Source organism: Micropterus salmoides, unplaced genomic scaffold, assembly GCF_014851395.1.
Source record: "Micropterus salmoides isolate LMB-PRFRI ecotype aquatic unplaced genomic scaffold, ASM1485139v1 Ms_hic_scaffold_14, whole genome shotgun sequence".
Classification (NCBI taxonomy): Eukaryota; Metazoa; Chordata; class Actinopteri; order Centrarchiformes; family Centrarchidae; genus Micropterus; species Micropterus salmoides.
The window spans coordinates 8,200,433-8,213,973 of record NW_024040485.1 but is presented as its reverse complement, the minus strand read 5'-3'; the positions used below and the strand labels follow the sequence as shown (position 1 = coordinate 8,213,973).

The following is a 13,541-nucleotide window of genomic DNA, read 5'->3' as shown; positions in this document are numbered from 1 at the left end:
TTAGTATACAAGAAATAAATGTAGCCTACATTACATTTTTACTAACAACAAATGGTGCAATACCTGTGCCAACCGACATCAATGGAACCGCAACCTTGAAGGAGCTTTTCCAGCATCGCTGACATTCACAGCTTGTTTTAATATTTTGCAGGGCTCTGAGTAGCTCCCCCACTTGCTTTTTTATTATGTTGTAGGCAACATAATACATACTGTATAACACTCAAAAATCAAGCATTTTCAGTATGCTTATATTTATATAATAGCCTATATAAATAATTCTTTGTTGAGTACCTACCTATACTAAAAAACCTGCTTTAGAATTATAATGTTTTATGGAATGGGGACACAGCTGGCATGTTTTTTTTAAACATAAAAGTTTTGTCAATATAACATAAAAGTGCTTCAAACAAGTGTTTTGAAGTAGAGTGTATGAAAAAGAAAACACTTTCCAACACCTATGCATTTTTCCCCTTACCTTCCTTCAGCCCTTATATTTTATAATTACCACCGTAATTGTTCCTGAACTACATATTGCAGCACCATCTGGCCCTGGAGAGCACATCCTCCTGCAAATATGTTCCAGAGGTCAAACACTCTGCAAGAACAAATTTGCAAACATTGAATTTAAAATATTCCAGTTGTCTCATTGACCTTCCTCGGTTAAGCTGGGTAAACACTAACGCGTGACAGTTGGAATTTAATTGAGGTCTAACAAAATGGAGGAATGTTTCCCTTGCTCTCTCTTCAAGGTAGACTGAAAAAAAAGTTTATTGGCTTATTACTTTCTCTGTTGTTGCAAAGCTTGTGCAAATTCACAAATGCACAAAATCATGTGCTCCCATTGCTCAAACTGCAAACTCCCTGCATGGTTTCATGCAGCACTTCTGAGAGGTGAATCGTCTTTGAAGCAATGCTATTTGGTTATTATTATGAGCCTGCTGATTTTATGTGTTCAGCTCATGGATGCCCGACACCTTGGTTTATAAGATGCAATATAATTGGCACAATTTTCAGAGACTGGGCTAAATGAAGCAAAGGTATATGTTCATGAACACATCGGCTTCTGTGACTAAATCCCTCCTGCAGGGTTGGAGACATGTTGGTCAGCTCAGGCAGACAACAACTCAAACTAAATTAATTACACTAAAGACAAAAGGAGGAAGGGAGTACAAGAACACTGAAGATTACGTTGCTGTTCTGCAGAACATTTCTGCTAAATACCACAAAAGGCAAGACTTAGCATCAGCTTGGGAACTACGTGACAGTTTCTTTCTAAATGAGAGTGAAAAGATGCTCCATTGAAATAAAACCTGTCCACCCACTTCTGCAGTTAGCCATGAAACATCCAGCATCACAGCTCAGACAACCCATATTTAAAGGGGAACGCCACCAGTTTTGCACTTAAAGGTCAGTTTACTAATTATGAGGAGTTTTTCAGCCTTTGAAAACGCGGCTTTGGCGAGTAGACTTGGAGACTAACAACCCTGACTCCGAAATATTACATTACATTACATACTACTGTGTGGTTTTCAGGATTCCAGTCAAGTGTTAACTTTTTGTGCTGCACAAAGTAAAAGATTGTAACACAGGAGTCCTAAATTTGCCTCCTGCATCCTTTGTGTCGTTACCGTGGCCTAGGTTTAGCCTACAAATATTCTTGGGTAAAGGTTTGGTAAAGGAAAGATAGTGGTTTAGGTTAAATATAGAAAAGAACCTTCTATCTCACTGTCCCTTGTTACTGTATTTTTTTAACAAGACCTGTATCTCTTGCTAAGCTTCACCAAGTGGTTAAGTTGCCGAAACATGGCCATAAATGTGTTAAATCATCCTTTAGCTGCAACAAGCGGATATTGTAGGGACAACGAATCAAATAAGACATGACAAAGACATGCAGACTAGGCTGATTGGTGACCCTAAAATTATCCTTAGATGCAAGCGTGAGTGGTTGTTTGTCTATGTGTGGCCTTGCAATGGACTGGCGACCTGTCCAGGATGTACCCCGCCTTTCGCCCAATGTCAGCTGGGATTGGTTGAAAATTTCCTGTTGCAAATTAGTAGTATGTGAATGATATAAGCCTGAGTTACAAATAAGCTGAAAGACATTTGGTATTTACAAGGCTAGGAGGGAAAATGCAGGATCCTGTGTCTTTTTGGAGCTCAATAAAAAGTCAAGATCTCTCAGCTTTACTTTTGACCATTCTTTTCTTTAATCTGTCTCTTGTGAGTTCCTCAAATTTAAGAAAGTGCACTACTAAATTGCTGGCGTGCACCTTTAATTTTCATCTTGATCTTTTATTCATTACTGTAGCATAAAATCCATGAATGTGAGCATTATTTCAGACTCCTGTTCGTTTATGCAGAGGTTACATAAAAGTCTCATGCTCACAGACACTCCTGAGAACTGTCCAAACTCAGCACATCTCTGCTCCTTCACTGATGTTTTAAAATCTCATGAGATGCCAGATTTGAGATGACAGCTCAACTCAGGCTCCATTCTTATATGAACACATTTCACCAGGTTTTCTTACATTCTGATGCTGCTTACACTGTTTTGTTTTGTTGAAAAGAATTTAATCATATAACAGGGTTTTAGGTTTTCTTTAATCCTCACATATAATAAAAGACAGAGAACAGAATGCACATTGGTAAAAATAAGAAAATTCACAATATATCTAATTTTAGCTAATAAGACGACAGCAAATGACAGGATAACACATATAATCACTACTTTTTTTTAACAAAATGTACATTTCAATAACCTGCAATAATCCATGCAGCATTTGGATGTTATTTCACCACCAATAAAAGAAGTGCGTTAGCTGTGTTAGAAAAAAAAACACTTTTCTTTCATTATAATAACCTCAGTGTTATATTACATTCTATGTAACTCAACACACACCCAAAGTTACACATTTCACAAGGACACTTGACGTGAAAATGAAAAAGAAAAGTGCTTTGCAACACAAAAACAATCGTAAGATATGCACACAGGAAAAGAGAAAATAATTTTTTTTAACGCAAGAAAGCACTTGAGGCATTTGAGAAAATGGCAACAAGTACAACAATCAGGGGGAACGAGTAAAATGCTACATATTGAACTGAAAAGGTTTCGACGTGCAGTCAGACAATCAACAGTTTTTTTAAATCTGAACTCTTGACCCCAAAACAGACAGTAATTACCTCCACTGATCACAGCAGGAAAAAAAGAGCCAAAATAATGAGAGCAAAACGCAATAATGACATTCACATCTTTGTTCCTCCAGACCGAGGCGTTTTAATCAGGACTGTTTTTTAAAATCAACTCTGTTTTAAGAGAAGTGACCTTCAATTTGCCTTTTAACTTATAACTTAACTTGTATTATATACAACGAGTTAACAATAGGAGCTCATTCTGCTGCCATGTCTGTTGCCAAGCAATATATAGCAAGGTACAAAGAGAGAAGAAGAAAAACAAAGAAGAAAAAAAGTCTGCTTCAGGTTTGAGGATGGGTGAAAGCCGTTTCCATGCAAATTTCACTGCTGAAATGGGGCCAGTTTAAATGATCCCTTTTAAGCTGTGGATGAAAACAAAAAAACCTGAATCAGAGATTAACAAAACATCTGGGAAATTTAAGTCATTTTGGGAAATTTTCACTTTCACAAAGAGCTAGATAAGAAAATTCATATCACTCTCATATCTGTATGGTCGATATGAAGCTACAGCCAACAGCTGGTTATCATGGAAACAGGGAAACACAGCTAGCCTGGCACTGTACAAATAAGGCTTGCTAATTTACACGTAATCTCATTTCAGTACTAAAACCTAAAAAAGTGACAGGTTATAGAGAGCGAAACCAAAATATTCTGTTCCAGAAGTAAGGAAACCTCATTCAAAATCCCACTGAAGAAGACAATGTTTTATGGACAGGACAGGTACCGCAACTTCCTGGAGTCTTAAGCTAGTTGACTGGCAACAGCTCAGAGCCAAGAAATAGCCCGGCACATAACCACCAGTAAAAGAAATTGTTGGTTTTACATTTTTTTTACACAGTTTATATGCATAAAAAAAATGTAATACAATGTGTTAAATAGTGAGCTTTAGAGGTGCTTGTAGGCAGATTTTCTTACCTCAGGTCAGAGCCAGGCTAGAGGTCTTTCTGCTAAGCTAAGCTTTAACTTCATATTTACCATATGGATACGAGACTAACTTCTCAGTCCCAGCAAGAAAGCAAACAAACATTTTTCCCAACATGTCTTAAGTTAAAAAAAAATTCTTGAAATTAAAAATAAATCTCTGAAAATTAGAAGTATTTAATATTTATCCTCCAACTCTGCTCCCACTTTTATTCATTGTGTTACTTATTGTTGAATGTGTCTACTCCTCCTGTGAGCCATAGATGATTCATGGGAGCCTATAGGAGGGAGTGTTCTCCATAATATCCTGTATAATACATTTGTGGGTATTCTTCCTGTGTGTTCTAGCTGAGAACAACGGAGTGTTTGGTGATCAGAAAATAACCGAGAGCACAGCCTGAAACAGCAGAAAATGTTGGCAACATGCAACCTGCAGCAGAAAAAGAACTGCACAGAAACCACTGCATCAAAAAAATAAATAAATAAAAACATTATTTTTTAAAAACCTCAACAAAAGGAGAATGTAAGATGAACAAGAAGAAGGAACACGGTGCTGCTGCAATTTTCAAATAATGCACCATAACACACAACTTCATATCTTATCTTGGTGTGAAGCGCTTTACAATTTATGGTGGATATACTGTACAGCAGAGGTAAAACTGAGTGGTGGAGAGCTGCCAGATGACTGCACAATCACGGGCTGAGTGGAAATGTATAAAAGATGTACGTTAATCATGTAACATGCATGGCATACTGTATGAATTCGAGCCTCATCAGGGGTTTTTTTCCCACAGGAACAGAAAGAAGTGTAATTCCAACTCTCCCTGAGGCCCAAATCTTATCTTCAGGCTTCCTGAACAGGAAATACTACCGTAAGACGTTTCTGCATTACATATATCGTGTGGTGGAAACATTTGATCTGCAGCTGCTTGCAGTACCAGACTACAGCATACCCCACGAGCACGTGTCGTCCCAGAGGAAAGCGGAACCATGACCCTACCTGTGTTATATCCTTCTCCTATACGCTAACCTACACCGGGAGGAATTTAAAACGGATTGCTTTTACATTTTGCTGACGCTCTAGCCGGTTAGGTTGACTTACAATGAGTTTTGAGTTGTAGGACAGTCTTTGTAAATCTTGAGGATACCTTGCTCTGTCTGGACAACCAAGAGAGAGCAGAATTTACTTGTCCTCAAGCAAGAGAAGCCAAACGTATTTGCAATCATGCAGCTGACACACAATAACCCAGATGCAGGGGGGGATGGTTATCTCAGGTCAAAACAGTTGTCCGACTTAAAACTGGAATACATCTAAAAACATTCTGCCACATATTAGCTTTGTCTGGAGCTTTGTCACACAGTCTTCATTAGGGCAAAGAAACTGCTCCGTTCAAGGAGATGGATTAGTTGACGTGCAAACTCAGTGGCTGTTCTCTGACTTCAAGACAGTCTGAAAGAAAGGTTAATTCTTGAAATTGATAATAGTACTTTGACATAATCATACTAAATTTGCTTGAAAAGTTAGTTAGTCCCCTGTTCAACCAAATAGCTTTAGGTGCTAAGGAACCCAAACACTCACAAAACAAAACAAACTGAACTGCATATTTCTGTTTCCCTTGCATCCGAAAAACAGTGAAGATTAAGCTGATTGGACTGATAATGGCTTAAAGAATGACAGCTTCATTTGAAATGTAATATTCAACCACAAATGCAACAATGCACCTCTCACTGCAAAAACTGCACTCTGTCCGATCACTGCTTAATGGTTCCTGGACCACCTGAAGGTGCTACCCACAGGCCAGGAACTAAATGTAGACACTATTTATTTGGTTGAAATGCAGGAAGAGTTCCTAAAAGGTTCATGGGGTCCTTAAAAGGTTAGTGCAGTGGGAAGGGGCTAGTTTTTATAGAAGTTTTTATAGAAGTATTTCTTCAGCAGCATTTCAAGAAATACATTTCAATGTGTAGTTAGGACCTGGTCTGCATTGGATTTTAGTCATTTGAATGTTGTTGAAACAATAGTTATATGAATTTTAAAATACTGAGGTCACGAGTCCCCCGAAAAACACACCCCACCACCCTCAGATAAGATAAGTTTGGGTATAATTTTTTGAGATTGTTTATGTGTACTGTGTTAATACTGAATTAAGTATTCTGAATTGAGGTTGAACTGAAATTGGCTTACAAAATCCTCACCACATTACACTATGTAAACTCCCAAGTTGAACATGACCTTAGAGTCCTTACTGGTAGCTACGGCCCTGCCAAGACATCCAAAAACCTGCCAGTTTGACGGTATAGGTCTTTTTGACTTGTAAATCACCAAATCATTGCTTATTGACAGATAGCCTAAAATGGAGAGTGATAGCAAACAGTACAATGTAGTAGGAGTGAGATTGTGACGCTCAGCTGCAGTACATTACAGTCGCCAGGGACCTTGTGCATCAAATCGCCTAAATTAGAAGTCTTTGAATCCTTCCACTCCTCCCTTCTGGGCCACGGACACTAATCACGGAGGGGGTGGGGGGGGGGGGGGGCAGTTCACGGTCACAGCCAGAGTGTCTCAGCCCTCCACAGCTACCAACCAACCTACACACCTCTGCGCTTCACTGACTATTCTTCACCGTCTTGGAACAGATGCATTCAAATGTAATGTCCTGAACCAGGAGACGTGCACACTTTCAAAGACAAATGGGAGGATGTGTTCACACAGTGATACTGTACACAAAGAGGCACAAAGCTGGATGAGAATATGAGTGAGAGAGAGACTGAGACTCTACCTTGTCTCTATACAATGAACTGCAGAGTATATTGCAGGCACAAAATGATAATAGAATACAATTAACTTCAAATAGATTCACTGCACACATAAATCTCTCCCTCTACAGGGTCACAAATGATTTAACTCCTTCCATAAGGATGGAGTTTCAAATTGCACATTGCTCTATGTGATGCTGTCAATGGCACGCTGTTAAAGAGAGTTAGCAACGTATCTCTGCAGAATAAATTAGCAACCCATCTGGACATCAAGCCAACGCCAAAACATGTCTCTTACAATGAAACTTCACAGCATTATAAAAGAAAAAAAAGCTGACATCTGTAAGTTGTGTGACTTCACACACAGCACAACAACCAAGCCTTACGATAAAAAAGAGCTGACTCACATCTGCACATCTGGTTTACCTTCGGGTTTGACTGAAATTTGCTCACTTGTGTTTTATTATTTAAAGGATCTTGCTTGCTGAAGCTTCCTTAGACGCAACAGTGAAATTAAACCTAAACTTCAATACTTCCTCAGTCAAGGATGAATACATGAATGAATCTGTTATGGATTAATTACAGCCTGACAGAATAAGACAGACATGCAGAGAAAGCAGTAGTATACGAGCTCAACAGACGTCCATGGCAATGTGACTCGTCTCTGCAGCGGCTGAGCTCTTCTCCAGCTACAGTCTTGGAAAAAAAAAAAAATTATTCAGCCTTTCCGATGCGCCTGCGGACATGTGAGCCATTAAGGTCACTGCAAGTTGATGCATGGTTGTTGCTTCTTCTTGTTGTTTTCTTAATATTCAAGCCACCCTTTGCTAAACTCATAGAGCAGCTAATGGATCCATTAGTCAATGAAGAGTGGAGTGCTGTACACTTTCTTCAGCTCTCAGATTCAGGAGAAAAAATACTTAATTTCTGAGAAAGATATGTTTTTGCTGTCCGGGTTGGTCAAACCGTAATTCTGTCTTATTGAGTGACCCAAAAAAAAAAAAATTAAATAAAACCCCAAGGACTTCCTGGATTAGCCATCCAGGACTTGACAAACAACCCTCAACCAACCTCTTGTAATGTATATGGAGTTTAATTTGTGCCAAAAATGAATGTTGCCGCACATTAGGGAACACATTTTCTGTCAGTGTCGAGATTCAGTTGGTCCCCAGATGACAATAATGATGATGATAATGGTGTAGTATTTCCATGTTGGTTCAGCCAGGGTCACGACAGCTGCCAAGTTGGGTTGAAGAACTTGATGGCATGAGTTTTGGCCCACTTGGCGAACACCGACTTCTCTGTGATGAAGCGGTGCCCACCGTAGGGGGCGCTTTCATGGAGCAGATACTCTGCACACTCATCCCGGCTGCCTGCCTCGTAGTAGTGGTAGGGAACCTTCTTGTTACCCTCCGTCCTAAAGGGGAGAGGGAAGAAGGAAAGAAGCAGAGAGAGATATAATTTTACCCAGTTTATTGTAAAAACAAGGACATCATTTAATTTCTTTCATGTCCTCTTTTGTCATTACTATAAACTGTATGTTCCCATGAGCCAACTAGTTCAACAAGCAACAAGCTGCAATTAAAAGCTAAAAAAAATTGGTTACTGAAGTTATTGTTTTACACAGAACAGTGGAAAACAGTTCATTACTTTGGTCAAACACTAGTTGTTTTGCATTGATTTGCCATATTGTAAAATCAGTTTTGATAATCAATTAAACACTATCCCCCAGCCCAAGTTAAAAATTAAAAAGTAATACAGTATTTTTTGTTCTTACATGTTGAGTAACACAGATATTTGTCATTCCACACCAGGCATACAATACATATTGAAAATTGCTTTTGCTCTGATTGATCTGTCTCAAGTGCTTATTACTGGAATGTGGTTTTTGTGTGTATATAGATATAATAGTATATTGATTCAATATGATTTTGCATGGGAGACTAAATTAGGGGCCATTCCATTTTCAGAAACCTTGAAATAAAAGGCAAACTAAATTATGAAACTATTAAAGTGAAGATCTGTCAGGACAGTGTTCAGTAGTTGAACTGATGCTGCACTGGGAAAAAAAAATTCCACTCAACTGGTTTCTCCTTTATTGAAAAAACAGGAGCTACACTTGGCAGCCAAATTTATTCAACAGATCCGCATTTAACTAAAATGTATTTGAAATGCATTTTAAAATGCATTTGTAAAAGATCATGATAAGATTAATTTAGATTCTGAGCCAAAATAAATATGAAAACATCCCCAAAAAACCCCCTTTCTGACTGGAGTTTCATAATATGTGAATCTGTTCATAGTTTGCAACACATACCATTACAAAGAGCAAGGAATCAATAAAAACAGAAGTAAGCACGGAGCCATAGAATAAACTGTGCACTCTGCAGCTAGTTTCTAATAGCGAGTGACGTCTTCATGAGAGGGTGACTTGTGTAACAATTTCATTGGGAAAATGAACACAGACAGAAGAGAAACAGCCATCACAACATCCAGTCAGTGGGTCCACAGTGAAAAAGCAACCATGGCTGTCTGCCAGCTTACAGTAATACACATCGTAATCACTGCCTCTCCTCTCTCTGTGTCACACAGTGGTGCTCACCAGCGTTAACAAATAAATTCAATTTCACCCTCTCTGCAGCACCTGTTGAAGCTCCATTACCACGCAACTGCTGAGGTCAATTTTGACTAAAGCTTCGAACATTGTCACACAAAACATCACTTCTTCTTGTTGTACTGAAGCAGTCGGCTGCCAACAGTACTTCGTGTGACACTAAATTGTCCATTCAGGAACTTGACACAATATCCCCTCGTCTCAAACAGGATGGAAAGACATAAGCGAGAGAAAGGCAGGGAGAGAACACCACCCCTTAACTGCCTCACTGAATCATAAAATTCTCCGTGCTGGTTGAATTATCACTCCTCTCTGTCATGTGTCTGGGGTTGTTTATATTTCAACTCCCGCTGTGCACGGGGAACACGGAGAGGATAAAAGGCAGGATTTTCACCGCGCATTAGGTAAAAGTGTTTGATTCGGGGAATAGAGAGAGCTCAGGTTGAGCTGCGAGAGCAGGGGGGAGGCGTAGGGATAGAGCAGAGAAGCCCGTGAAGGCTGAGATGACTTGAGACTGAGCAGCCATGCCTGGAGCAACAGCATCTTGTTTGTCATCCCTCCTATGGCCTCGCAGCCAGACAGTAATCACTCACCCGAGAGTCAGAGGGAAGACGACAGGCCAATATACAAATAAAACTTTAAGCAGGAGGAGGAATTGGGTGCTGCAGCCCAGCCACCCGCAGCAACAGAGACTCTGCAGCCTGCTGGGTATTCTAGGCAGGAAAACATAATGGTATTCACGGCACAGAGAACCCAATATGGATTTCAGCATAGAAATTCAGCCATTAAATCCAAACTGAGGCATTGGAAATGTATTCCAACCGGGCAGTGTGCGGTTATGGGAGGCTGCGATTGGCCGGCGCTGCTGTGAATGTGAATCTAGTTTTCAAAGTTTTGTAGGGATGTGTGCATTTTTCATCCCAATATGGACGAGGGGGGGTTGAAAGTTGGCATCTTACTTGCAGTGGGTGTCATTTATCATGCCATAGATATGGATCTCTTTGCACATGTCCATGGCGAGGATGAGCGTGAACCAGCCGGTGCTGAGGTAGGAGCCGGACTGGATCCTGCAAACACACAAAGACAGCCCTTATTCATTTGCATGAAAAAGTAAAAAAATCATTTGCATTAAAATAAAAACATATGTAGAGGCTTCCAGAACGCTGTTTCTCTGACCTTTGTACTCTTGTGTGCTTGTAATGCAATTGATGTGAGAATTACAATTATTCTAACAGCTGTTCTAATTGTAGGTTGCTCTGGAGAAGAGCCTCAGCTAGGGGGAAGAAAATGTAAATTGCATCTTCTGCACAGCAAGACAGCTCAGGTGTATAATCATATGTCTGTCACACAGTTTCAGTCATTTCTCTAATCTTAGAAACCCATTTACTATTGTGCACATTAAATAGTTAGAGAGGTTGTAAACTTCACACTTCAGTATGTATAAAAATGGTCCAAAGGCTGAGAAGAGAAACAGAACAGCTCACAACAAGCCAACAGCATGCTGTCCCATGTGAATGATGCAGAAACCTCGAGGGCCAATCAATAACAACATGCATAATCCTTTCATCTACATAAGACTAGTGGTGTATCAGTTATGACCTATCAGGGTTAGAAAAATGTAAGCTTTGATCAACACAGAACACACTGTTGAGATGCATCTTCACTCCAGGTTTTGTCGACTTGAAACCAGAATAGTAACATCTGAAAAGTGTAAAACCGCAGCCCCCGCAAAGCAGGTGGCCCCGAACTCCCAGAGGGCCTCCTGCCTTTCAGCAATGCAAAGTACTACAAGGAGCCTTAGACCTTGTATAAATTAAATAGACTGCATAGCATGATACTGATAATGAGGAGGGGAAAAAATGACGTTATTACAGTGTGATACAGTCTTAAGGTAGAGATTATGGAGGACTACAGGTAAGTGGTTATATAGTGGCACTAAATACAAGAATGAATGATGAATGAACTAATCCACCTATAAATTGATGAAGCTACTAGTTTCATTATTTGATATTTAAATGGACAATAAGTAAGTAAAATATTTTACATATTAATATAAACATCTAGCAATAACTAGGTCTAATAGAAAGGGATTTATACAGAAAACAATATAAATACATCAATTAAAAATACCCTAATAACATTTTTTAATTATTTTCAAAATACTAAAGAAAAAAGAAAAAAATAGCTGAATCAACATTACAGATTTTAATCAGAAAACTGGAATTCTTTTCTGCTTTTTCCTTTTCTTTTCTTTCCTAATCCCATTTATTAATGAACTGATTTATTTATGTTTAACATCTTTTATTCCATGACTCTGTGGTCCTCCATAACACAGGGCCAAGATAAATGTAAGAAGGTGGTGCACAGAAACAGCAAACTATTGGGGGAAACAGCAGAATTCACTGGCAGGCTTCCTAAAATAACATGGATGTTTGGTACAGCACATCCTGTTAACCATGATGTATCCTGTCAGAGTTTTTCAGAGATTATTGCTGAATTAACGTGGACAGCTCCTGCCTCACTGGCTGTTCCAGGATCAGCACCTTGGACAGCGGACAACATAAACTCTGGTTCAGAATTGATTTCCAACCTTTCTGGCTTAAAAATGGAAGGAATGTCTACTTGTTCCTCCTCATCACCTGATGCATGTGATCAGTTCAACCAAATAACAAATGAATCATTTTAGTGGTAACATTATTCAGAAATCAAGACTGAGGTGCCATGCTAGAGGCTCTGTAAGGTTTTACTTGATTTGAGCTAAATACTAATCCCAGCAAGCTTACATGCTCACATTGACAATGCTAACATGCTGACAGCAGGTATAATGTTGACCATCTTCACCATCTTACTTTGCTAACATCTGATTATTAGCAGTAAATTCAGAATACAGCTGAAACTAATGAGAATGTATTGGATAAATTAAAATGATGACCTCATGGTGGCGCTAGATGAAAGGTTAGGGGATCACCAAAGTTTTTACACTTCATCCTGAGGAGGGACATACAAGAAAATCCATCAAATAGTTGTTGAGACATTCACAAAAAAAAAAACTATAATGCAAACCTCACGATGGTGCTCGAGGTAAAGTCAAAGATTAGAGGAATGTCTTACAAAATGAGCATAATTTGGTGCCGCAGGAAAATGTTTTCTCTGCTGCCCTATACTGTTATTATCTCTTGAACCTTCAAATTTGTTTTGTGACCCCTAAGTTGGGAACCAATGTTATAAACAATCTACTTGTATAGGAAAGCAGGAGGATGCTTTAGGCTGTAGCTGATCTACTTATAGTCATGAACCTTTATCACAGCTAAACAGGTTACTGTAGATGAGTAAAGTTCAGTTCACCAAACCTTGATTCAGAGGTAAACTCACATTAACTTGAGCACTGCTGTCAAATGGCTGGGGGGACCACGTCACTCATAAAAACCTGCACAAAGTTCTCCAACAGCATAAAATCAGCTTATTAAAAACATTTAATATATGCAGAGTTGTGTGAGCTAAACATATTTTATTTAGCTGTGAATCAGAAATAATTAACTATAAAACACTTTCCATCATATTGTTGCGCTATGAGAGCAGCTGGCATACAAATGATGCAGCTGACTAAAGGACGTCATTTTCCAGCCTACTCCATGTGAACTATTCTTCACGTCACTGAGAAACATCTCTCCAACATTTCTCATTATGTCCGTCACTTAGCACGTTGATGGGAAACACACGCCATTAATTGGCTTTTGTCAAATGGCCATTGCTGCTAGTTTTTCAAATTACACACAATTCTGAATTATGATTACGAGCTATTATGAACATAGACCTTATTAAAGCAGGAAAAAGAGACAGTGGGTGTGGAAGCACTGGGATGGATTTGCATTACAGAGCTGTGTCCAAAATGCTGCATTTGAGTTTAAAATTTTGACCTTTACTAAAAGTGACCTCACAAGGCCAGTGGTTGTAATTTGTAAGGATGCCACGTGTGTAGCAGGTTCTGAGTCAAACTGACAGTGTAGAAATTATAATATAATAAAGATATTTTTTTACTAGTTCTGGGCTACGATTA

At 39.1% G+C, this 13,541-nt stretch overlaps 1 protein-coding gene across 1 annotated transcript in view; it reads right to left on the bottom strand.

Moving 5' to 3' along the window:
* Window positions 1-6,030: 6,030 nt before the first annotated feature.
* st6galnac3 (ST6 (alpha-N-acetyl-neuraminyl-2,3-beta-galactosyl-1,3)-N-acetylgalactosaminide alpha-2,6-sialyltransferase 3) overlaps window positions 6,031-13,541 on the bottom strand; it is an 85,238-nt gene continuing 77,727 nt past the window's right edge. The window contains exons 4-5 of the mRNA XM_038717484.1: window positions 10,444-10,551; window positions 6,031-8,287 (exon numbers count right to left, since the gene is read on the bottom strand). Coding sequence (XP_038573412.1) covers window positions 8,098-8,287; window positions 10,444-10,551 — 298 coding nt within the window. The 3' untranslated portion in view covers window positions 6,031-8,097. The remainder of the gene's footprint in view (window positions 8,288-10,443; window positions 10,552-13,541) is intronic.